This window comes from Myotis lucifugus, unplaced genomic scaffold (assembly GCF_000147115.1).
Source record: "Myotis lucifugus unplaced genomic scaffold, Myoluc2.0 scaffold_101, whole genome shotgun sequence".
Lineage (NCBI taxonomy): Eukaryota > Metazoa > Chordata > Mammalia > Chiroptera > Vespertilionidae > Myotis > Myotis lucifugus.
In genome coordinates this window covers 370,541-395,457 of record NW_005871149.1, presented here as the reverse complement: position 1 = coordinate 395,457, position 24,917 = coordinate 370,541, and the positions used below count along the sequence as shown (strand labels likewise).

Here is a 24,917-nt window from a genome sequence, read left to right as displayed (position 1 = left end):
GCTCGAAATCCATTAATTTTGCAATCTGTAAGTGCAGGAGGGTTCTTTTTCTTCTTGCTTGGGAAAAGCACTGGGAGTGGGGGGGGGGGCGGTGGGGGAGGGGAGAGCTGTTCTAGATTACTTGTGGGGTTTTCCTGGAAAAGTACAGAGCTGGGGAGCCAGAGATCCAGGGCTGCCAACTGGCTTTTGGGAAAGCCCCTTGTTCCTCAGTTTTGTTATCTGCGATATGGCCATACGATCCACTCTCTTCTTAGATGCTTTGGAGAAATGATCTCAGCCACGTCAGCTACAGCTCATCTCTGTTATGCAGCTCCACGACACTCGGGTACAACTGAGAACCCAGAAGCAGAAGTGAAAAACAACAACCAGAGTGAGTCAGTGTTTAAAAGGCAAGCCAGCCCCTCAGCAGGCAGCCTGGAACACAGTCTGTACACATCCAGCCGCAATCCAAGCCAGGCTCCACGACGGAATTCGACAGGGAGCGGCAGCCCCAGTCGGCCAGGATCCTGGAGAGCCCAGCGGCTGCTGTCTGTGGGCAACCCCTCCGTGCAGCCAACCTGCGAGCGTCCTCGGCTCAGGCATGACTGCATGTGCTCGAGCCCACAGTCTCTGCAGCCTTCAGGCCACGGGGACTGCTCCCAGGAGAATCCTGGGCCCTGAGGGGTCTGTCCCTCCAAGAGGCAGCCCCAGACACAAACTAACAGCAAGCCAGAGGGCAGCTGGTGGAATTTGGAAGGCGAGTTCACTGAAAGACGAAAAAGAAGAAATGGAGAGGGTCTAGGAAACACCAGGTCATTCCAACCGTTCCTGCCGCCAACTCCACTTTTGCTAGATTCCTTCTCCACGCTGGCACCGGTGGATACAGGCACCGGGGATTGGCTGCCAGGCCTGGGCCCGGACTCACAGGTCCTTGAGAAGAGGCAGCAGGCGGCAGTCAGTCTACCTCACTCCCTCATGACCCTGGTGCACTCCCCTCAGGCTGGATCCTGGCAGCGAGAGCTTGTCCAGATCTTTATCCCAAGAAAGGACCTTCTTTCCATCACTAGGGAGGAAGGACCAAGGATCCCAGGAAGAAAAGCATCCCCCCAAAGATGGAAGGGTTTCTCCTACAATGTGTGGCAGTCACCCGCCCAGAAGCAGGGAGCCAGACCACGTGTCTTCTCGAGGTTTCTCTAGAGGGACTCGAGGCTGTGAGGCCCTATTTCTTTAAGAGCCACTTGACTGTGCCAGCCTGTCCCAAACACTCTTCAACAGAGGGGTGATAAGAGCTCAATGGGTTGGTTGTTCTGGAACCTCTTCTGAAAAGAAAATACACAGACCAGTACCCTGTGACATGAAGCGGTTTTCCAAAAACCGAGCCTGCTTCTTTTAAAAGCCCGATAACCTCACACTCTTGGCTCTGCAAGTCCTTATATGGTATCCTGGCATATTTTTCTTCTCGTTTTATTGCTAGAGAGCAGGGATCTTTCCTGTTTGAAAATTATTTATTGAGGAAAGACATAATGATTTCTATGAACATGTATATTGCTCAGTGGCTTTACATTATAAGGAGTATTTGAAGCAGAGAAAAGATCCCTGATTTCACAGGAATGAGTGCAGGCCTGGGTGTCAGCAGACCTGGCTGTGGGCTGAGCCCTCCAGGAAGAGCTGGAGAACCATGGCTATTGCCAGCCCCTGCTGCTTCCCCATCTGGTCCTTCGTTTCCTGGTTCTGCTGGTGCTAGGATTCTACGATAACCCAGCTCCTTGAGCCCCGAGCATTGACCACAGGTGTCTTCACCACCACCAGCCACTCAGGGGCTGACGTGCGGAGGGGAGGTGTGGCTGACGAAGAAGAACCGGGGGTGGGCAAACCCACCACCTGTCCCCAGCCACCAAGAATAAGCAAGAGGGATTCTGGCCCTGCAGTGTGGACTGCTGTTTCCCCCAGAATTCACTTCCTCATCTTCTCCAGCAGAGAACCCAACATCCTTGACTCTGAGGTCGGAGAGGGCGGATGCCTCAGCTCCCAGGCAGGTGAGAAGCCCAGGCTTCCGCCAACAGCCCATCCCGACCAGCTGGCCACAACGTCTGGCTTGGGAAGGGGCTCAGGGTCCCTTGGGAAGACTGCCAAGGAGAGGGGGGGCTCAGGACTTTGGTTGGCTTTCCACTGCCAGAGTTGCTTGGGAGATGTACCTGGAGCTGCGGGCAGCCCCTTTGTTGCCTGTGGGAGGAAACCTGCCCAGATGGCGCCGAAGGAAAGCATGGCTAAGAGCTGGCTACAGACTGGATTCAGTTACATCACTCGTGGCCCCGAGACCATGCTAATCCCGGACTTCTGTTATGTGAGCCAAGACATTTCTGCTTTGCTCAAGATGGTTTGCGTTGTTTCTGGGATTTGCAGTGAAAAGAGTCCTTAAAGATATGTCCCTAAAGATATGCCGTGTCTTGCATCTCGAACAGCCGCATTGCTTTAGGTTAGAAAAAACGATGAGAATGTTTGCATAGAGCTCGTTGACCTTCCTACGCAGCACAGGGCTCTCCTGAATGGATACACGCCCCATTCCGATTTAGCCACGGGAGTGGTGTATTACATACCGCTGTGGAGGTGAGTTCACTTTCATCTGTGGAAGTCTGCTCAGCTTCATGAGAAAGGTTTTCTTGTGTTGGCCCCACATCTACACCTGGGAGCTACTAGCTCTTTGTTTCTGGAGCAGAGAGACCGAGGCTGCTCCCTGGACTGAGGTAGATTCTCCCCTCCCCCGCTTCACACACCCACCCTCTCTGACTAAGCAGGACCCCTTAGTTCTGTAATCCAGGTTCCCATCTAAAAATCATGACTATTACTCCTGGCCTTGTTTCCATTACTGGTATCATTTGTTCTTTTGATTCCTTCTGTCCCTGAATTTAATGATGTTTGATAATAGCCTATGTAATAAAAGGCTAATATGTAAATCAACCGAATGACTGGTCACTATGATGCGCACTGACACCAGGGGGCAGACACTCAATGCAGGAGCTGCCCCCTGGTGGTCAGTGCGCTCCCTCAGGGGGAGCGCCACTCAGCCAGAAGCCAGGCTCATGACTGGTGAGCGTAGCAGCAGTGGCGGTAGCCTCTCCCACCTCCGCAGCAACGCTAAGGACCCCTCAGGGGATGTCATACTGCCGTAGGGAGTGGGCCTAAGCCAGCAGGCGGACATCCTCCAAGGGGTCCCCGACTGTGAGAGGGCTTAGGCTGGGCTGAGGAACCCTCCCCCGCCCCCCCCCCCCGCAGTGCACAAATGTCGTGCATTGGGCCTCTAGTTGTTTAATAATGCTTAGTAATGTTTGATAATGTTTATTGTTTTCTGTTCCTTTCTTCACAATTCCTACTGCAACCATCATGGGTTATGCCCTTATGTCTGACTGTATCAATAATCTAGCATGTTCTTTATTGAGTTTATTGGGGTGACACTGGTTCATAAACTTTATAGATTTCAAGTATACAATTCTATAACACATCATCTGTATATTGTATTGTGTGTTCACCACCTCAAGTCAAGTCTCCTTCCATCACCATTTATGCCCCCCTATACCCTCTCTATTCAATCTAGCTTGTTCTTTTCAGTCCTGTGACTCTCCTCATTCCATTGCTGCCCAAAGAATCTCTTTAAAATTGCAGTTTGATCAGACCTCCCCCGAGCCCTAAATTAGTCTTCTACTCCCTACCAGATTAACTAACCCGAACACTCACAGCCCTCTATACTTGCCCTCCGTCCCTCCCCAACATCTGTAATCTTACCTCCCACCATGCCCCAGCCCTCTACACTCCACTGAGACTCCCCTGCCCAGCAGGGCTGGCTAATCACTTCCTGCAGACATGCCTTGTCCTCTTGCCCCAATGCCTCTGCAGTCCTCATTCTTCATCCTCTCCCGTGATGACAGTCTGGTTTTTTAAACATAACTCTGTTCCTTCCTGCCTCGCCAGCCTGGAGTGACCTGGTGCACCCTCTGCAAACACCACTTCGCTGGCATTCAGTCACACAGTAGTTCCTATTATAGTTAAATTGTCACATCTGAGAGTCTTTTCAAATAGATGCAAGTTACATGGGGCAAGTCCAGTGTCCTCACACTTTTGTGTGACCACAGAGCCCAGGATTCTAGATGCTGGTTGATGTCCCCATGGATAGATTCCATTTTTTCCAAACAGAGGAGCCTACAGAAAACAGAAAGAATAGAGGCACCCCTGCTTGAATGCATAACCACGTATGCCTAAAACCAAATACCTTATGAAATCCCAAATTTAAACTAACCACGGAGACATTTTAACAGCCAGATTTTATCATCGTTGAAAGGGAGATGAATTCTTTTACATTTTTCACATCACCTAGGTCTTTGTGGCCTTTTAAAAAGGCTTTTCTTGCCCTAGCCAGTGACTCAGTGGTTAGAGCATCGGCCCTCACACTGAGGGGTCGAGGGTTCTATTCCCAGTCAAGGGCATGTACCTGGGTTGTGGGCTCGATCCCCAGCTCTGGCCTGGGCAGGTGTGGAAGGCAACCAATTGATGTGTCTCTCTCCACATTGATGTGGGTTTTTTTTTCTCTCTCTCCCCCCTCTCTCCCACTCTAAAAATCAATGGATATTTTTTCATTGGGTGAGGATTAACAAAAAATAATAACAAAAATAGAGTTTTCTTTACTGTGGCTGAAATTTCCAGGTCAAGCTCAGAAATCACATAACAGTGATGACGTCTTTCAACCTCCAATATGGTGGTGTGGTGACTGGTGTTAGGTGGTTAGTTATTCAAACAACCCGAAGGAGAATGTATGACTGCAACTGAACTGGTAGATGCTACCCAGGTGTGGGTTCTGACTGAGGGGACTCCTCCCCATCTACCTGAGGGCTTTGGCTGGAAAGTCCTGGCAGTCACACCTGAGGACTCTGAGATAAACAGGGCTGCGGTGCAAACCCAATAGCACGTGAAGAGCAGACAGGCTGAATGCTAATACCCTGAATGCCAACATGCCTGGATTTTAGGAGCAAAGGACTCCCACTGTCTTATTGGGACTGACCTCATGTTAGAACATCAAGTAACTGAATTCAGAGCAGGGAGGGAAAATGATGTCCCCCTAAGCAACTATTGTGAATGGTTGGGAGGAGCTAGGTTAAGAAGACTCCCCTATAAGTGTATCCTGAACCATCAGCCAGAACCGCCAACCAGGAGGGAAAGGATGGCGGCTGCCTGCCGTTTATTTGCGATGCTGACTCAGCGTCCTGAATCGGGCTCTCCCGAACTCAGGCTCCCTGGAGCCTATCCGTCCTCCAGGGCCCCGGTCAAGCGCCCCTCTACCCCGAGGCTCATCCCGCCAGTGCAGCGTTCTCTCTCAGGCTTAATTCAGTGGTAGCCTCTGTATCACCCACTGCACTTCACACCCGCTAGAGAGTCTTGTCTGGTCATTGTATATGTCACATACGTCTGGAGAGGCAGGAATCCCCTGAAAAGTGGATTGCACCTCGCTGTGGTCAATCCAGCGGGCACTGAGTTATGTTTATGCTAAAATGGAGTTAGAAATCGCAGGACAAGTTATGAAATAAATGGGTCCTGGAATATCAGAAAATGAGGGGACTGCATCTCTTCTCCCCTCCCCTGCCTGCCCGTGTGTCCCTGGAGGTGGTGCAGGCGGAGCTTCATCTGGGGGTTGGGGTCTGCTCCGGGCGAGGGGAACCCTTCTGAGGGCTTCAGAGCCAGGACTTCCTCCGGGAAGAGAGAATATGCTAAAGGTGCAGGCTAGCTTTCGGATGGAAGCGTGGGTACCACCTGGAAACCGTGTGGGTGGAAAAGAGGAGCGTTTCCGTGTTAAGCCAGATGGCAGATTCCTCCGCTTCTTCCTTGTAACAGAATCGGATTTAGTGTAAGTGTCAGAGGCCCTCTGGGGAGCCCGGGCCCCTTTCCAGGCCCAGGGGGACTCCCATTCGTCATTCATTCTCTTCTTGGCCGTGACGGTTTAGGCATGAACACACCGTGCCGTTCTGGCCCAAGCTGCAGGGAGAAGCCTTCTGGGGACTCCTGACAAAGGTTTGATTCATTCCTGAGAAGGGCCGCATGAGGTGAAACTTCCTTTCCTCTCCTTTGGATGCTGCTGTATGAGGATCCGATGCTTGGAGCCACAGCAGCTGTCTTACAATCCGAGGGGACCTGTGAGGGCCCGAGGGTGGCGAGTAGAGAGATGAGAAATACCTGTGTCCTTGATGACTGTGTCGAACCCTGAGCTAAATCTGGAATGTCCCCACCCCCATGTTTCTTTCCCCACATTCCATCCATTTTACATTTTAACCTTTCTGAAATTAGGATGCATGTTTCATGGCCTGTTAGTCACAATGGCAGCGTTTCTTCTTTTCTTAGTGGAACTGAAAATAATTGGGTGTTTACAAAAAGGCTGCATCTAAGACTTGATGAGGCGTGGGATTCCTTATCGCTGTCCATCTTTTAGTAGGTTTGCTGTTACTTTCCCTTAAGAGTGCCCTCATGAGCCTGGTTGCTCTCCTCAGAGGAGGGGTGGGGTGGGAAGGGCAATGGAAGAGGGGGGAACACAGTTGGGAGCGGCCCTTCGTGAGGACGTCCCTGGCTCTGCGAGGGGCCTGGACGTGGTCCCTCCCTGGAAGCAGCCCTGCTCTTCTTGGGGTTTGGGGCACACAAACCGGCCTCACCCAAGCACAGAGGCACCACATGCCACCGAAGTGCACTCTGCGCTGGCGTGGAGCTTAAAGGGGCGGCGGCATAGGGCCATCACCTGCACCGACAATGGTCTCAGGTGTGTGAAACCTAGAGTCCAGGAAGGAGAGAGAGAGAGAGAGAGAGAGAGAAAAGAGAGAGAGAGAGAGAGAGAGAGAGAGAGAGAGAGAGAGAGAGGGAGCTCTAAACCCAGGGGGAGGCTCAGCTCAGCCCGCTTAGCACGTTGTCTGTGAATGGGAAACTACACCCTACCCCATGCCCCTCACCCTGTTCCTACAGCTGCAGGGAGCTGAGCGGTTGCTCCTCTCCCACTGAGGCCTCCTTCCCAGGACAGCCCTGCCCTCTCTCCCCACCCTCCCTCTCCTATCCTCTCTCCTGCCTACCCCCACCCCGTTCTCTGCAGTCCCTAGTCACAGAAGGACTGACATTAGCACCTCCAAACCCTGCCCAAAGCTGTCTCTTCATTTTGAGTTCTGTTTTTGTCATAGACAATTTAGAATACAAGACCACGAAGTAGAACCCTGACCCTGCAGGGCCCATCCCTCCAGATGGCCGAGTGAGTAATGGAGCGTGGATACCCACTTCACTGGGGCAGAAGGGAGGTCCAAATTCTTTGGAAATGAATTGTAGTTACATTCTGGGCTGCTTTTCCTGAAGTGGCTGAGAGAAGGACCCTGGGCCAGTCCTCCCACTGGTCTTCCTGGATTTTGGAGAGCAGAGGGGTGAACCATGTGACCGCACTGCCCACCGCAGGCCCAGGTGCAGTCTTCAGGGCGTGGCTTCTCCTTTCTCTTTCCCTCTGTCCCTTCCCCTCGCCAGGAGTCCAGGACGGTCTCCCCAGGCCTCTGGGGCAGCCCTGGCTAAAGCTTAGGGAAGCACGTCACTCACCCACGTAGAAGTACTCTGGGGACTTGTCCCCTGACGAGAAATCCTTCATGCTGCCTCCGAACCGAAACCATAGTCCAAAGGCGATGACGGCCGACCCCGCCAGCTGAAAAGCAAGCAGGAGAGCTTTATAAAGAAGGTGAGGGACGCGCGTGCACCCAGGAGCGAGCGGTGGCCAGGGTGCTGGGGGCTGGAAGGCCACATCCTTCCCGTTTCACAGAGGAGGTGACATGAAGTGCTTAGAGCCCCCGGGTCCCTGATGTGGCGCTGGAACTGGAGTTTCCCCCATTCTGCAGGCTGCCCTAGGGTCATGGGCATACCCAGCCCTGGGCAGCCTGGAGGTGGCTCAGCAAGAACTTTCCAGTACCGGCCCCCTGGAAGGCACCGGTGCCTGCCCCCCTGTCCCTTAAGGGCACTCTGGACCTCCTGACCAAGCCACACAGAGAGGGGGCAGTGTTTCAGACCTGGGTCACCAAGAGCAGGATGAACTCCAAGACCCGGGGGAAACACGCTTCTCTAATTTGGAAGCAAACACACCACCTCCGACCTGCCCACTCCCCATGGGCGCGCAGTGCCCAGTGAGAGAGCTGATTCAGAGGCATCTGAACCCCCCTCCCCTCCCCTGGGGCCTCCTCGGTCACGGTCACGGCCCTGCAGGCTGGGAGGGGCTTGACCGTTTTTTTTTTTTTTTGGTTGCTATTTTGAGTTTCCATGGAAAGTGAGAAAGGAAAAAATAATTTTCTGAAAAAGCCTGGTCTGTGTGCCGTGCGGTGCGGCTCATGGAGAGGCTGAGTGGCTGGCGCGGGCAGCGGCGGGCAGGCTGGCAGCTGGCAGGGTCATCGCCTGCTCCCTGTGGCCACTCTGAGGGCCTCGTGGGGCTCCCCACCGAAGCTGGGACGGTCCCCAATGCCCCGGCAGGCTCCAGCCCCGCGCCCCCTTGTCCACACACACCCATCTGGAATGTCATCGGATCAATCTACCCACAGACGTTCGCTGGGCACCTTCGGGACTCAAGGCACCCGGGGCAAGGGTGCTGAGATGTAAAAGTAGCCCTGGTTCTGCCAACCCCTCCAGTTAGCGTTGGGCTGCCCTGGCCTCTCACCTGGGAACAGGGTAGAGGCTGTTAGAGGCTGTCCCTCCCCCACAGGGAGACACAAGGACGTGGTCAGCGAGGTCGAGGTTTAATAAGGAAAAATAATATCAAAGTCAGGGGCCGGCAGGGCCTTTTGTCCACAGGATCCTTCTATCCGGGGGGCTATTTGTAAGACCGGCACCACCTTGGGGCCAGCTGGCTGGGCTTAATCTGAGGATCTTTCCTTCGCGCTCTGTCCCCTCTGGGCCAGCTCCCTCGGTGGCCGGGTCCTCAGAAGCGTGGCGTGACTTCAGCGAGGAGGAGTTAGAGGGCGGCTCGACCAGCTGGAGTCTCTAAGAGTTTCCAGCGCTGAGTTAAGCACTAATTGGATAATGTGAGGGCAGACCCAGGCACTGGGCTCCACCAGCTTGAAAGGATTTTATTTTTATTTAAAAAAAGGGTAACATCGCATGGAAAAATATTGGAAGAAATCAAGCTAAAACAGTAATAATCTCTATCTTTGAAGGGTTGGACTGCAGGTGACTTTTTCTTTTCGCTCTATTTTCTAAGTCTTCTGCAGTAAGCACCTAGTCCGCTTCTAAGTTTTAAAATGTTGTGGTTTTTAAACGTATAATGTGGTAGTTTGCTCAATCAAGACAAAGGGGGAGAGTTTCTCTTAGGTCGCGCTTTAGTTTGGGAGGAAACCAGCTTCAAGGTCATTGCTGTTTCAGGTGCGGGAGAGAGAGTGATGCCTTGGGAAAGCCTCGTCCTAGGAGCACCCGAGGCCGAGGGGTGGATGTGCCCAGCAGAGCCTTGGAGGCACCCCTGCCCGCCTCGCCTCCGTGGCGACTTGATGGAAAGAGTTTCCAAACACAAAGTGAAATCTATTGACAGAGGCGTCAGGCCAAGGCCTGCAGCCACCCAGCAGACTGTGGGGGAGGGGACTGGTCCCAGGGACACCCTACCCCGCGGCCACATTTTTGGCAACTCCATACACAGACTCTAATTTATGGCTGTCTGGATCATCCCCCCAGATGGAATACATTTGTCCACGACTGGCACAGATGTGTTTGATGCATAATGGAAAATGAAAAGAGAGGTTGCAATTTAAAGCCACGGGACAATGAGAAAATATCTGCACTTTGCTCATCCACGCCCCCCCAAACCCCAAACCACACGGGTTTCCTCCTGAGTCAAGGAAACTGTGGCTTAGCTGAATGTCATCACTGTGTGGAGGGAATCCTCCCGCCCGCCGCTGCTCGCCGGCAGGGACACTGGGGACGACCGGCCAGGCCCGAGGCTGCTCAGGACAGCGATCACTGCTCTGGAAAGTGGCATCGACAGAGACCATGTCGCCAAAAGGGTCCTTTTAAACTCCCCGTTCCTGTAAGGCTCTTGAATGACTGTGTTCGCTGGGCTTGGGTAGCTCTACTAGAAATTGCTTGAAAAAAAATCACACCAAGTCTAGCCCAGCCAGGAACACAGTGAGCGAGTCCACTGTCATGGAGTCCCATCGCTCTGTGGGTCCCCCATCCTGGAAGAGGTTCATTGAGTGATGTGCCAGAAGCCTGCAGCCCCCTGGAATCCTATGTTTTAACCTTCCTAGAACAAAGCCCCAGCCCCCACCCATACTTCCTTTCCTTTCAGTCTCCGCCACAACACTGCACCCCAGCCAATGTCAGAACAAATAAGGAACACGGGGCGACCTCCTCTAGTCCCTTTCCTTCTCTTGTCCCCAGCCACATCGCCTCTCACTTCCTCCTCGTCTTTTAGGGGATCAGCTATGGTCCTGGCCAGGGACGGTGCTAGGCATTAGGGAAGCAATGAAAAGGACAGGACTCACCCTAACAGGGAAGGTAACCGCAAAACTAACCAATGCAGTACACCAGGCAGTGAGCTCTCACTGTCCAGGGACAACCAGTGCTCCGCACAAGCCATTCCATTTTGATTTACATCTGGAAGAGTGACTTAGAAGTCCCTGAGCAGGGAAGGGCTGGAGGGAGGAGTGGACAGTGTGAGTAAGGACTTCGCTTCCTTACCTGGAACACTGTGTTGGGGAGGGAGGAGTCTGAGGGAGGTTAGAGCCTGGGACTTCAGAGGCGAGTTGGGGCCACCGTGGCTCATGGCTTCTACTTAGCTTGCTACCAGCTTGGAGAGCCCATGGCTGAGCCTGGAGGGGAGATGGGAGCCACTCCCTTTGTGGGAACCATTAGGAGGGTCGCCTGATGCCAGACACAGTGAGGAGCCGAAGGGAAAGCTCTGGCAGGCTGACAGGACCTCCCTCACAGCCCTTCCAGGGAATACCTGGCCAAGTACTGTTTTCAAATTCATTTGCACCAACACTGTGCAGACACCTCGGAAGGCAGTGTGAACACACTGGAATATACACAGCAAACACTTCCCCACAGAAAAACAAGACAAAACTAGAGCACGTGTGTCAGTTCTATGTTTCCTAAACCTGCGGGGATGTGTGCTTCGCATCATACATGGACACAAAGAGTAACTTTATACATGCCTTTTACAGGCAGGAGCATATGAGCATTTAACACCATTATAGCAACACGCACACTCCACTCAGATGTAAGAATGGACAAAGGCCATACTGGATTCTGGCTTCTGCAGGGTGAACGCCATGTATATACAGGACCCAACTCATTTGCATTTCTCTTCTTTGGGATGAAGTCACACAGAGTTGGAAATGACACTTCAACCCCACAGCTGCCATTAAAGGCTTTTAACCTGATATGTGCTCTTGGCAATTCTCACCCCGGATGGAGTCACGTGACGAGCACTCACGCTTCCTGACATGACTGCACACCAGCCTGACACACAGGGCAGTGGTCTCGCCCTTCAGCAGGCGGACGGCAGAGGCGCATGTGGTCTGGAAGACGATGCTAATTTCCTCCAAGAGGAAAGCCAGCTCCCAACGCTTTCATCCCAGTGAAAGCCAAGGCAAGGATTCAGACGGCACGTTCTCAGAATTGAGGGTTTTGTCAAGAAACACAGGAGCCCAATGCCACAGGACATCCGTGCACAAGCACCCCGAGGACCCTGGCTGCCCTTGTCTCAACGTCAGGACCAGGTGAGGTGGAACTGGGGGCCGGACCCTGGCAGGGGTGAGGAGATGGCTAATCGTAAGATACCCGTGGTTCTGATTTCCCCTAGGACTTTCCTCCTCATAATTTCCTAGGAACAGCGCATGCTAAGGAATTCCTGAAAGACCTCCTTCAGGTAAGGCTCTGTTTTTAAATCAATCCGTGCTTAATTCTGTGCACTGATGGAAGGGTTCCGCACTCCAAACCACGACCACACCGAGAGTTTTATGCATCTTGGAGAGAACTTCGGGTTATGTATTTGTGCTAAACATACCTTCTTCTGTTTCGGTTGTTATGAAGTAACCTGCGTGGATCAAGTGGCATTGCCAGGAGACAGTAGAGAGGTGCTGGGGGGATACCACGCTCAGGGGAGGAAACTAACCTGATGAAAAGCTTGCTGTGAATGATGAGGCTGATAAATATAAATAGTGGAAAGTGTGTTGTATTTATTCCATGGTTACACATACTAGTAATGCGCTTTCTCTAGAGAAATATAGGGAGAGGAGGAGGGGAAGGAGGGGCCAGTAAGAATTGGGAGAAAGATGATAGCTGCATAGTTTCCTTTAAACAGCAAAATAAATGTCACAGACCATGGGCTAGTGGTTCCAGGGAGCAGATGGCTTTATCAAGTGAACATCAAATACACAGGGAACTAAAACCTAACCCGCCAGGTCACCCAAGTGGCTTACACGTGACATCTGCCTTCCCTCACCCAGGAGATGAGCTCCCGGAGGACAACAATGGTTTTCTGTGTTCTCTGGACTTCTTCCTTGCAGCATCCAGCTGGCTCTTGTCCCAGGCTCAGCCACTGAGTAAACAGTTACCTGAGGGCTACACTGACTACTGCGACATCTCATCTCTATGGAGCTTTATGTCAACAAAGACAGGACATTAAACAATATTTACTTAATAGCCTAATATCTTTCAAGATAGCTCGAGAGCCCTGGCCAGGTGGCTCAGTTGTTTGGAGTGTCATATTGTACACCAAGAGGTTGCTGGTTTGATTCCCAGTAAGGGCACATACCTAGGTTGTGGGTTCGATCCCCAGTTGGGGAGCGTAAGGGAGGCAGCTGATTGATGTTTCTCTTTGACACAGATGTTTCTCTCTCTCTCTCTCTCTCTCTCTCTCTCTCTCTCTCTCAGCAGTAAAACATATCCTTGGGTAAGGATTAAAGAAAAAGTCTGCAAGAACTACTCTTTGAGCAGATAAACAGGATTCTTAAATATCAGTCAATGACAAAGATCATCACCCAATTTTAGTTGTTACAGAGAGGCAATGGGAGAATCAAATGTTTCAGCAGAACTCAGGTTAGACTCGGACAAGCCACAGCACTTTATTTATTAAAATGTTAGCTTGGATGGAATCCAGTAGAAATCATGAAAGGCTAGTTTGGTGTTCCAAAGAGATTGTTCTTAACAGCAATTTTACCAGAAACCACTGCGGGCATGAAGGCAGGGAGGGCCGGGCATTTACAGGGGACTGGACAGATTGGAGGGTGCACAGGGAGAGCAAGGGGCTTCCTGGGTGAGTGGCAGCAGCTTCCAAAGCCCCTGCCCCTGCCCACAGCGGGACTTGGCCAGCCCTGCCTGACTCTCCAGCTTATCAGCTGACTCCTTCCCAATCACCACTATGATGGGGAGGGGAGGGCTTGGCACACTCTTTGGAACATTTGCCAACTGCTCTTCTAGAAATTTTACCTCTTCTGAGTGTTCACACTGAATAGCGACGCCCTTACACAGGATCTTAACAAAAACACGCGCATGCACCAAGCTGTGGTGTTGAGCAGCTGGAGGGATGACCACAGGGGCTCCACGGCCTCCTGCTCTATGGTTCCAATCGGGCTCTGCCATGTACTAGTCTGTGATCTTGGGCAAGTCACTTAACCTCTCTCACCCTCAGCTTCCTCGACTGCAAAGTGAAGGTAGTAATAGTGCCTCCCCACGAGATTAAACGAGTTCACATTACAGACGTAGAGCGGCGAGCGCCCAGCGCTTAGTGTTATTATGCTGGCAGGCTTGCTAATGTTACATTCAAACCGAAACGGAACCTGACTCAAGAGACGAAACACCACTCCCAAGGCACCAACAGCCTGGCCCTCCGCTGCTTCCTCTACTAATTCTGAGGTTCGCTCCACACTCTTCCCATGACACACGGAAATCCCTGAGTGTCCTAAACCTCCTCGCTGTGCCAGTGCCCCCTCCAGGCACGGTTTCCTCTCTCTCTCTCTTTGGTTTTAGTGTTTACAAGACCCAAATAAAAGAAAAACAGGGAAAATAAGTTATGAGAGAAAGAATAACTATATGTAGGCAAGAGCTATCCGATAGAACTTTCTCCAGTGATACGGATGCATGTGTTCTCTCTCTGTGCTGCCCAGTACTGCAGCCACTAGCCATCTTGGTTACTGAGCATTGAAATGTGGCTAGTGCGGCTTAGGAGCTGAATATTAGATTTCTTTGAATACTAATTGAATTTGCCAGCCTCGTGTGAGTAGGATCGTAGTCACCATGTTGGACAGTGCAGGTCTAGATGCACGTGCTCATCACAGCTTCGAGCTTCTCTCCCCTTAGTCTGCAGCCTTGGAGTGGTTACCACCACTGAGTCTGGCCACACACACAAGCCCAGCTCCGTCCTGGCTGGTTCCGAGTCCCTGAGCAAGCCCCCCTGTTTTGTCACATGTAAACTGGGGGTGACAGCTGAGGGTCACTGTGAGGATTAAATATCCAAAATGTAAAGCCACCAGCCCACTCTCTTCCCACCTTGACAAAAACCAGAAATAAAGACTATCCCGCAACAAGGCCCAGGAAATTCCTATCTGCCTCCTGGGATGGCCTAGCTTTTAGGTGGACCCCAAAGAATACTTTCTTCAGGTATTTTTTTTTTTAAAGCAGTCTTTCTCAACAGGCCGGAGCTCTGAAGTTATAGTTTGAAAGAAGTTTGGGGAAGAGGAGGAGGCAACCCCTGTAAGCTGCCGTCTATTCAAACATTTTCCACTCCCGAGGCCACGTGACACCGTCTCTCCTAACAGCACCTGTCAGGCATCACCCAGCGAAACCCCAAAGCTGCATCAATCATGGTAAGAAGGAAAGAAAGCGACTTCACCCAAGCCTTATATGGCATCTGCCTTTCAACAATGAACAGTCCCGCTTCCTGTTGGTGGGTAACCCTGAGCAGCTCGAAAGCACAATGATAGGAAGACGCTAAGCGTACAACAACAAACGAAGGAATAAACATGCCCAGGTTTCTCTCTAAACCACCGTGTGTGGCTGGCTGGGCTGCGGTGTGTTACTTACATTGCTATGCAACGGGGGAAAAAATAAAGGCGATTTCAGGGAAGGGCATGGAACTATGCTATGCAATTTGATTACAGCGTCCAAATTTAGACCCGACAGGTATTGCGAAGGGTTTCTTTAATGTTAGACACCAACCATGATAACAGAAATTAATTTAGTGGGGTTCATGGCTAGGCTTTATTTATTTATTTATTTTTAAATCCAATGGTGATTACAGCCAGTGGCCCTGGGCCAGGAGTGCTGGGCCAGCCCTGGCCGGGTCTAGTTGAATGCTTATAAAATCAGGAGCGCTGTCTAAGGAAACTTCAACCAACCTGCCTGAGGAGGGTGCAAATGATTGGTTAAATTTCAGATCCGCAAAGCAGACCCCGCCGGGGCCTCGGTGCCGCCTCCCGGTGAGCTCCTGGCAGGAAAGGAGTGCTGTCACCGGGGACCTTATGCCTCAGAAGGGCAGGCACACAGCATCCAAGGGTGTGTGCACACATGACCCTGAGTCCCAGCTGAAGCCTCTCCTTCCAGGAAAGCTGTCCCCCGCCCCCCGCCCCTTCCCCAAACCTCCCACAAACCCCTCTAACCAGGAAAAAACAACTTCAGAAACTGGGGTGGGGCTTCTCTGGAATCAGGTTCCCTCAGTGACCGTGGAGGGAGAGATCTAGATAGTTTATCCCTTTTCCTAAATCATTAGGTACCTGTTCCAGTTCGCCCCTTTGCCTCTGGTTGTGCGAGTACAGATGTGGGAGGCTGCCTGTGGCAGCTGCTGTTCCAGGACCCTCAGTCCCCTACCCCCCCATGGAATTAGGAGACAGGAAGGCCCCATTTTCCCCTCCTGGGCTCAATCTGTGCAAGCATAGAACAAACCAATCGGTAATAAGCAGTAAGACAGGGCCTCAGTCCTCTGGATAAAGTCGAGAATCCATTATCCATGCAAATTGGGAAGTCCACTTGTACCGAGCTCTCTAACCTGCAACTCATTTATGCATGCTGCAGACATTTACCAAGTGCCTCCTGTGTGCGGGGGACTTTTCTAGACATGGAGATACAGCCGTGAACAGAACAGAAAAAAAAAAAATCTCCGCTCTCAGCGTGCTCTCAGTTCCAGTGGGGAAAGTCCACGAGTACAGACTGAAGATGTGTGGTTATCCTAAAGCGAAGACGAGCTGCAAGTCACTTGGCAAGCACACACTCTTCCCCCACACGGAGGAGGGAGGGAAAGAGAGCCAACTTCTACTGCCGCTTCTGTGTGCCAGGCACTCGGTAATCACAGTTTTGAGCACTTACTTTGTGCCAGGCTCTGAGGAAGGTGAGCTCAGATACGGTCCCCATTCCCTTTCAGTCCTCTCAGCAGCCCCGTTCCCCTAACGGAGCAGATGAGGAGACAGGGCTGGAAGTCAGAAGGCACACTGCTCAAGCGCACCCTGCCTGGGGTCTCGGCACTCGAGCCTGATCCCTTCGCCAGATGGTGGTCAACCCTCCCTCACTCTGTTCCTCAGCTGGAGGCGGTGTCACCCCCTCCTCCTTGCCCACCTCCATGCCTCCAGCCCTTTGGTTCAGCTTAGACATCCCCCTTCTTCGGGAGAACTGTGCTGACTCCTCACTATTGCTGTGGACCTTGTGCTGATCTCCTTCATTAGATCACAGGCATGAAAGCTGGTATCTGACCCCACCAGGCCCTCAGACATCGCTGTCTTCCTACTTCCCCTCCTTATGGCCTTCCTGGTCAGAAGTGTGACATTACTCACTTGACTTTATCCTGTCCGTTTTGTTCGTTGTTGTCCTATAGGCATCGGTCTCCCGTCCTCAACTAGATTAGCAGCTTAGAGAACAGTGTTTCATATTTATAAATTATATATATTTACTAGAGGCCTGATGCACGAAATTCATGCAAGAGTAGGCCTTCCTTTCCCTGGCTGCCAGCACCTGGGACCTGGGCTTCCCTCGCAGCCTCGGCTTCATCTGGAAGGTTGTCTGGAAGGACGTCCAGAAGGACATCCGGTCTAATTAGCATATTACGCTTTTATTATTACAGATAAGTTACATATCTATGTATACATGTATAAATTATCTTTATAAGGCTTGTTTAAGGATTATTTAACAGAGTGGCTCTCAAACTTGAGCACGAATCCGAATGATCTGGAGGTCTTGTTAAAAGAGCTCACGGATCCCTCCCCGCGAGTTTCTGCTTCAGCAGCCGGGACTGGGTTGAGAATGTGTATTTCCGACAAGTTCCCAGGAGATGCTGCTGCTGCAGGAACCACTGGGAGAACCGCAGGTTAGGAGTGTAATGTACCACAGGGCTGAGCAGCAAGTAGGCTGAGTTTGAGTCACCACTCACTGGCTGTGTGACCTCGGGCAAGCCAACCTATTTGAACCTGTTTCCTCATCTGTAAAACTGGGGACAACAACAGTAAGCACATGAGGACTGTTGTGAGGATTAAAGGTAATAATGACGCCACGTGCATAGTACTGCCCCGACACACTAAAAAAAAAATCAAGAACGCTTCCTCTCATCCCTGGGAAGGCTGGCTCAACGTCGAGCACTAAACAGGCACCGAACTCAGCTGAAGCATTCTTTCTCAGGCTCACATACAGCTCCTTTCCGATTTGTAAGCAGTGAGAGCGAAGGATGTTATTGAAGCACGACATTGATCATGAACAGCTTTGGAAATTAAGCCAGACTATTCAAAAGCACAGCAAAAGGGCCTGTAGAAATACTACCCCTCCCCTGTAGTACGCTGGGTGCAGACGCCCAGGTGTACAAAAGCCATGTGTCTTTTAAAGCTCAGGGGCTGTCTTCGGGCTACCTCCTTCACACCTTCCCTGGTGAAGGGTGCTGAGGATGGCTACATGGCCTCCGAGAGCTGGAGTAGCTGGAGTCACCCAGGCTTCTGGGCTAATGGGTTGGCAGACACGAGCAGAGCCCATCATTCAATAATTGATTAGCTGCAGGCACGGGAAGACAACCTCCCCAGAGCAGTTAGAACCTCCCCCACCTCCCCCACCTCTCCCATCCCCGTTGTTTCAAAGCACCCAGGCCCTGCTGCTCCCTCCTGCCCCTAAGAACTTCTTCACCCAAAGCACGATCTGTGTTTTCGGTCTGGGTCTATCCGAGCAGTTATCCTGGCCGACCTTCTCTCCAGGAAGCCCAAGAGGGAATGTGCGGAGCAGACAATGTTCAGACCTTGTCCCACAGTCCCTTAGGGCCTGAGATAGGGTGGCCAGGGATCTAGGGATGGCCTAGCCATAGTCTTGCTCCAATAATATAGGCGACAGGGGTCATGGCCCTTCTCTCTGTGGACCACGAATCCCGGGCATGTAGCTCATTCAATGCAAAGTTGAATGAGATCATCCCTGGGAGCATTAGTATGTAGCAGAGGCTGCGGGTTGGGGGTTGGGGGCGATGCTGCGGCCCCTCCCTTCCGCTGCTCCCCTGCACAGAGAGCATCACCACCTCCTCTCATCCAGCCGGACCCCTCCCTAATGCTCAGGGAAAGGACCACCCTCTCCCCCTTCCCCAAACCCTTTTCTCTCCTACCCCCAATTTCCTGCCAAAACCATCACGCCAGGTGGTGAGACCACACACTCAGATGGGGTAGCTCCCCATTTAAGCCCCCCCCCCCCCCCCGCGCTCCTAACGCCCCGGCCGGGCCCAGGCTCCAGGGGGAAGGAGCGCGACCAGGGGGGCGTGCGCACGGCGGGAGGGAGCCCCCAGGAGGTGAGGAGAGCGAGGTCCCCGCACCTGGAGTCCTCAGCTGCGAGAGGGACACCCCGGCGGAGAGGTTCCTCAAAGGGAAGAGCCGACGGTGTCTCCCCTTCTCACCATTTCTCGTTGTCCAATCCCTATCTTTCCGTTCTGTCCTTCTCCATCCCGCCCCTCCCTCGCCGCCTGCCTTTTTCTCATATTTGCCGTGCGGAACAACCCGCTTTCCCCTGGAGCCCGGCTCGGACGCCCGCAGCGATCCATCCTCCAGGGACCCCGGCCCCGCGCCCCTGCCCGGCCCGCCCCTGCCCGGCCCCTCGGCTCAGGGCCTCACCCAGAAGAGCAGGTTGAAGCCGAGCAGCAGGTACTTGATGCAGCGCAGGCCCCCGCGGAAGCGCCCCATGCTGCGGCCGGGCGGCGGGATCCCAAGTCCCCAGGCCGGCGATGGAGCGCCCGGAGCAGCGGGAGCCGGCGGGAGGAGGCGGGGCCACAGGGGCTGGAGGCGGGGCCCGCGGGGCGGGGGCGGGGCCTTGGGCGGAGGGGCGGGTCTGCAGGGGGCGGGACTGCAGGGGGCGGACCTGCAGGGGGCGGGGCGGGAGCCCGGCAGGGGGCGCGAGAGGGCCCGGGAGGACCCCAGCTGTGAGGCTGGCGAGGGGTGGGGGCACCGTGCGGCCAGTAAGGGCACCTCCCCGCTCTCCCCGGAACGAGGGACCGCCTCCTACCCTCCCGGTGCCGAGCGACGTGCCCCGCGGGCGCCCTGCCATGTGGTTATCTGAGCATCTGCCAGGAAGGAGCGACCACTGGGGACCCGAGACCCACTTCCTCAGCGCCCTGCGCAGAGACTCATTTGAGGCTGCGGTGATGGTTGAGGATCAGGACGCGTCCCGGTGGCTATGGAAACCTAGGGGGGTGGGGTGGCCTAGGGTAGAGAGATCAGTGGGACCCGAGGCCGCCCAGACGCTGGCAGGACCTGTCCCGGGCACCCCGGCTGCAGGCTGCGGTTCTCCGGGGCCAGACGCGCACACTGGCCGCGGAGGCCGTTTCCTGGGGACTCTCCCACGGCCCCTCCCGCGTCCCCGAGGACTCTTACCTTAATAGGCAAGAAGCCGGGGTAGGCGCGGGATGCGGCTGTCCCGCCCGGGTGGCTGCTCCCCTCCCTGCTCAGCCTGGCCTGCGGAGGGGGCGTCAGACTCCCCGGGTCCGGCCGGATTCAACCAATGGGAGGGCTTGGAAACGGGCCCAAACCCTCGGGGATTAACTGTGATGTGGAGATGGAGTTAAGGGGGGAGGGTTTGTTTTGCTTTGTTTTATTAAGTTAGGCTGCTGGTGGGGAAATGAGGCTCCCACCCTGCCTGGTTGACTAAGTGTCTACGATATGCGGTGCCAGACAGTGTGGGGGCGAGGCGAACGCGTAAACTCCAGGGAGCCTATGCATTAATCCAGCAAAACTTTAAGTGCCTGTTCTAGGCCAGGCAGCCTAGCCGCAAGCCCGGGGACTCGACGCTGCGGAGACAGCGGGGCCTGGTAGCACCGTGTCTGGTGGTGGAGACAGATCTGTAAGCAAATCATTACTGCAGGGCGAGGAGGGCGAGCCAGGCGCTGGTCTCAGTGCACCGGGCAGGGAAGGTTTAGCTGCGGAGAGCGGGCCTGCTCTGGTCCGGAAGAGTGAGTCTGAGCAGAGGGGAGGAGCAGTCTAGGCATATAGGGTAGAGCGTGCAAATGGCACCGGGCCGGGAAAACACGACCGCCTGTAGACAGCCCAAGTGGAGCAGAGAAAGAGGTGAGCCAGGAAGATGCTAGGGCACAACTCTCAGCCAATTGGCAAAAGCACAAAACTATCTCCAGGCCCCAGTTTCCTCATCTGCAACATGGAGAGAATAGTACAAATCTGGTAGAGTTGTGGAGATTAATGAGTTAATATTGGCCTGGCTCAGAGTAAGTGCTATATTGGCCATTGCTATATTGTATCTGTCGACAAATCACTTTCTACCATGTTGCCATCTTTGCCTACATCTGTGTCTTTGGACATTTTGTTTGAGCATCCAAAGTGAATTTTATTTATGAAAAATGAGTAGAAGACAGAACAATGAAAGTGCCGATTCTGGTAATAAGCATAGGTTTCAAATAGTGAAATAGAGACAGAGATGAAAGGCATTGGGTATGCAGAAAGAGGCTAAATCTTTAGCTTTAATCAAATACGGATTGTTCTACATCTGTCATCTGTTCTATTATAAAGGGAAAAACGAAATGTAAGAGTAGTGTCTAGTACATAGTAGGCATTCAATAAATCTTTAAGCTGAATGAACAACAGTGATACTATATTTCAAATATATTGTTGAATTTTAGGTCTCTAGGACAAAATCCATTTACAGATTCTACACTCTCTGGGAACAGAACACCTATTATAACATATAAATCTGTTGTTCTTTCATACTACAATTTTAGCACACATGCATTAGAGATAGATGGTTGCCTGCCCAGCATAACAGATTTGGAGTATAGCTTCCCCAGCTTCTCCCCCACCCCACCCCCATGCACAAAGTTGTGTCTTGGGGGAGCTGACCCTTGACAGGACTAGTTATCCTAACTAACACATTTCCAAGAGCACATTATTATGAAAGCAGGGAATTATATTAAATGACATAATAAGGAAGTTAGCCTTTGAACCAGATGTTATACAAAGCCACTGACAAGCTCTCAGCAGGGGAGAAGATGGTTAGATTTCTATTTTTCGAATAGTCAAGCTGGGGCCCCGGAGTGGTTCAAAGTTAAGTCTTGAGACTAATTCCAGCAGTTTAGGTAGAAATGAGATCCTGAACCAAGACAGTGGCAGTGGGTGTAGGAAGGAGGCTGAGATTTGAAAGCTAAAAGACTGATGAAAGGTCAAGGTAGAGTGGAGATGAGGAATAGACGGGGAAAGAGGAAGGGATCACCCCCGGGTTTCTTACTTGGATAATGAGGCAGACCATGGAACCATTAACAGAGATATGGAATACAGAAGATGGAGCGGGTTTGGGGGAGACTGTTCCAAATACTGTAAGTGGGCTCGCCTGTCCCCCAATCCTACCTCCAATGTAGAGGATAGGAAAGCTAAGTGCTTTCTGATCTCCTTTGCACCTAGGGGTCACCATATGACACATTGATTAATGCAGCGGTTTGCTCAACCTGTGGGTCGCGACCCCTTTGGGGGTCGAACGACCCTTTCACAGGGGTCGCCTAAGACCATCGGAAAACACATATGGAATATATAATTACATATTGTTTTTGTGATTAATCACTATGCTTTAGTTATGTTCAATTTGTAACAATGAAAGTACATCCTGCATATCAGATATTTACATGACGATTCATAACAGTAGCAAAATTACAGTCATGAAGTAGCAACGAAAATAATTTTATGGTGGGGGGTCACCACAACATGAGGAACTGTATTAAAGGGTCGCGGCATTAGGAAGGTTGAGAACCACTGGATTAATGGGATTGTGTGGAGCTCTGCTGGGAGGCTTCTGGAAAACCTGGAAGTGTCTGAATAAAAGGTTCAATTGTTACTGGCTTTGCTCCCTTCCCTGTTTCCCCCCATCTTGAAGTCAGACATGATGCCTGGAGCTATAGAACATTTTGTGACTATGGGCAAAGGCCAAGGGAATTGCAGACTTGCTAGCCAGGAGATTGTTGAACTAACTGCTGAACTAATAACAAGATCCACCTACCTCCAGGTTTCTTATTCTGTAGGAAAAGAACCCTTGTTTTGTTCGACTCTGGTATTCTTACTTGTAGCTGATGATATTTCTAACTGACACAGGAAGACACTTAATTTATATTTAGATCTGTTGAGTTTTAGATCTGATGGGAAATCCAGATGGAAGGGTCCAGGAGACAGATGGGAATATGATTGGGATTCTGAGAGATTTGGACTGTAAGTTTAGGTTAAAGATTCATTAGCAAATGGAGATAATAGAAACCAATGGTCTTTAAACTTTTGCCCACACATTCCTTACAAGAGTTTTGAAAAAGTATATTATCCTTATGAAAAAATAGGCCCCTCTTGCTTCCCCCCCCAATATTTTATTGTGAATATTTTTAAATTTACAGAAAAGTTGAAATAATTAAGCAGTGAACACCATATACTCATCACCCATATTCTACTGTAAGCATTTTGCTTTAGTTACATTACTTATCTCTACATTTGTCCATTTGTCAATCTATTTTTAATGCATTTCCAAATAAATTTTAGACATTAATATGTTTTACCCCTAAACTCTTCAGCATGCATAACATTAAGTAGAGTTCAAATATTTGTTTACAGGTTTTCTTTTTTAAAATAATATATTTTATTGATTTTTTACAGAGAGGAAGGGAGCGAGATAGAGAGTTAGAAACATCGATGAGCTGCCTCCTGCACACCCCCTCCTGGGGATGTGCCCACAGCCAAGGTACATGCCCTGGACCAGAATCAAACCTGGGACCCTTCAGTCCGCAGGCCAACTCTCTATCCACTGAGCCTAACCGGTTAGGGCGGTTTTCTTTTTTTTCCGAGATAAAATTTAATTCAATAAAATGTACATATTTTAAGTGTGCTGTTTGAGGATTTTTTATAAATGCTTTGATTTTCTAATCCCAAACCCTATTAAGGTTTAAAACATTATTATCACCCAAAAAGTTTCATTGTACCCTTTACCAATCAAGACCCCTACTCCTCCTAAAGGCAACCACTGTTCTAATTTTTTTCACTATAGATTAATTTTGCCTGTTCTAAAATGTCATATAAATGGAATGTACAGTATTTATCTTCATATATTTTAACTTAACATATCAATTTCTTTATTATAAGTTTGAGTATTTGCAAAAGATGCCATTTCTGATGTCTTTTAAATATTGACATTTTAAAAGAAGATGGTCACATCACTCATTTTAATGTATCAAATAGTAACGAAGTGCCAGCGTGATCTGCTATCTACCATCACCCATTTAAAAAAATACCTGGACAAGATTCGTTTTAACAGGGTGAAATTTTCGCATCTTTCCTTTTCTTCTTGAACTTGTATTTCCACTAACCTTTTTCCATGAAATGTAATCCTAAAGTAATGCATCTTTACACTTGAAAGATTTTTCTTGAATGTCCTTTTATAGTTGTCTGAACAAATATTACTATGTTTATTAAAATAAATTAAAATTCTCCTCCTGAGACCATAAGGCTCTGTGTTAATTAATTTCTTCTAGACTGTTATAATTAAAATTATTCTGAGTACACACTTGATTAAAATAACAAATATAATTTAAATAAATACTCATTAAACATAAAAGTAAAATATTACTGGAAATGCATCTCTTAATGAGGTTGGTGAGGTTGGGGTTTTTTCCTTCTAGTTTGTGTATCCCCGAATGAATATATAAATTCCCTTAATATTAATTATGAGAAAAACTACTTCACACACACACACACACACACACACACACACACATTGTATTTTCACCAATGGACTGAGACCTGCCCCACCCAATTGGAACTGTGCAGGAATATCCTAATTTGCATATTTACTGACCAATCAGAGCACTCCATAATGACCAGTCCGATTACACAAAGGCAACCAATCAGGACACTGCGTTTTGGACCAATCAGAATGTGTAAATTTGGATTTCTTATTTGCATAAAAATGGACCAATCAGGAACCAGGGCGGGAACTTTATAAAAACGCGGCAGGTTCTTTGTTTCCCGTGAGCGCACGCTGGGTTTCCGCCCATGTTTCTCAGGTTTGCAAATTGTTTACCTGAATAAAGTTTCTCCTTTCCCGCACCTTGGACTGGGGACACCTGTCAACCTGAGATTGGTGGCAACAAACTTCTGTTGCCGCCAGAGAGAAGGTGAGAAGGGTTGGGCGCAGACACGTTAGAACCGCAACAGTTTAAGAAGCGGCCTGACGAGGTATAACACTCACGGGAGGCCAGGGAAATTCAAAGAAACTGGTGTCACGGCGGCTGAAGGAGGGATCAGTTCCTAAACGGAGGGAATGGATGGCCACAGTGCGAATCCCTTGGTGACAGCAGGTGAGATGGTGGCTGAGTGAGTGTGAGCCTACGGTGATTTACGACAGCCACCACCTGGGCAGGGCAGTGTGGGGAGGTGGAGGGGGTGTGAGAAGCGGAGGGCAGAGTACAGTGGGGCCTTGACTTACGAGTGTCCCAACTA

The 24,917-nt window shown here is 50.9% G+C and overlaps 1 protein-coding gene and 1 long non-coding RNA gene across 2 annotated transcripts in view; one reads left to right on the top strand and one right to left on the bottom strand.

Annotated features, from left to right (window-relative positions):
* TSPAN2 (tetraspanin 2) overlaps positions 1-19,190 on the bottom strand; it is a 32,772-nt gene extending 13,582 nt beyond the window's left edge. Inside the window, exons 1-2 of the mRNA XM_006092470.3 lie at positions 19,065-19,190; positions 7,579-7,681 (exon numbers count right to left, since the gene is read on the bottom strand). Of these exons, the coding sequence (XP_006092532.1) occupies positions 7,579-7,681; positions 19,065-19,133 (172 nt within the window). The 5' untranslated portion in view covers positions 19,134-19,190. The remainder of the gene's footprint in view (positions 1-7,578; positions 7,682-19,064) is intronic.
* Positions 11,465-15,076, top strand: LOC106697762. The gene is made up of 3 exons (XR_001348967.2): positions 11,465-11,729; positions 11,813-11,878; positions 14,645-15,076. It is a non-coding gene; the product is annotated as an uncharacterized LOC106697762 (long non-coding RNA).
* Positions 19,191-24,917: the final 5,727 nt, after the last annotated feature.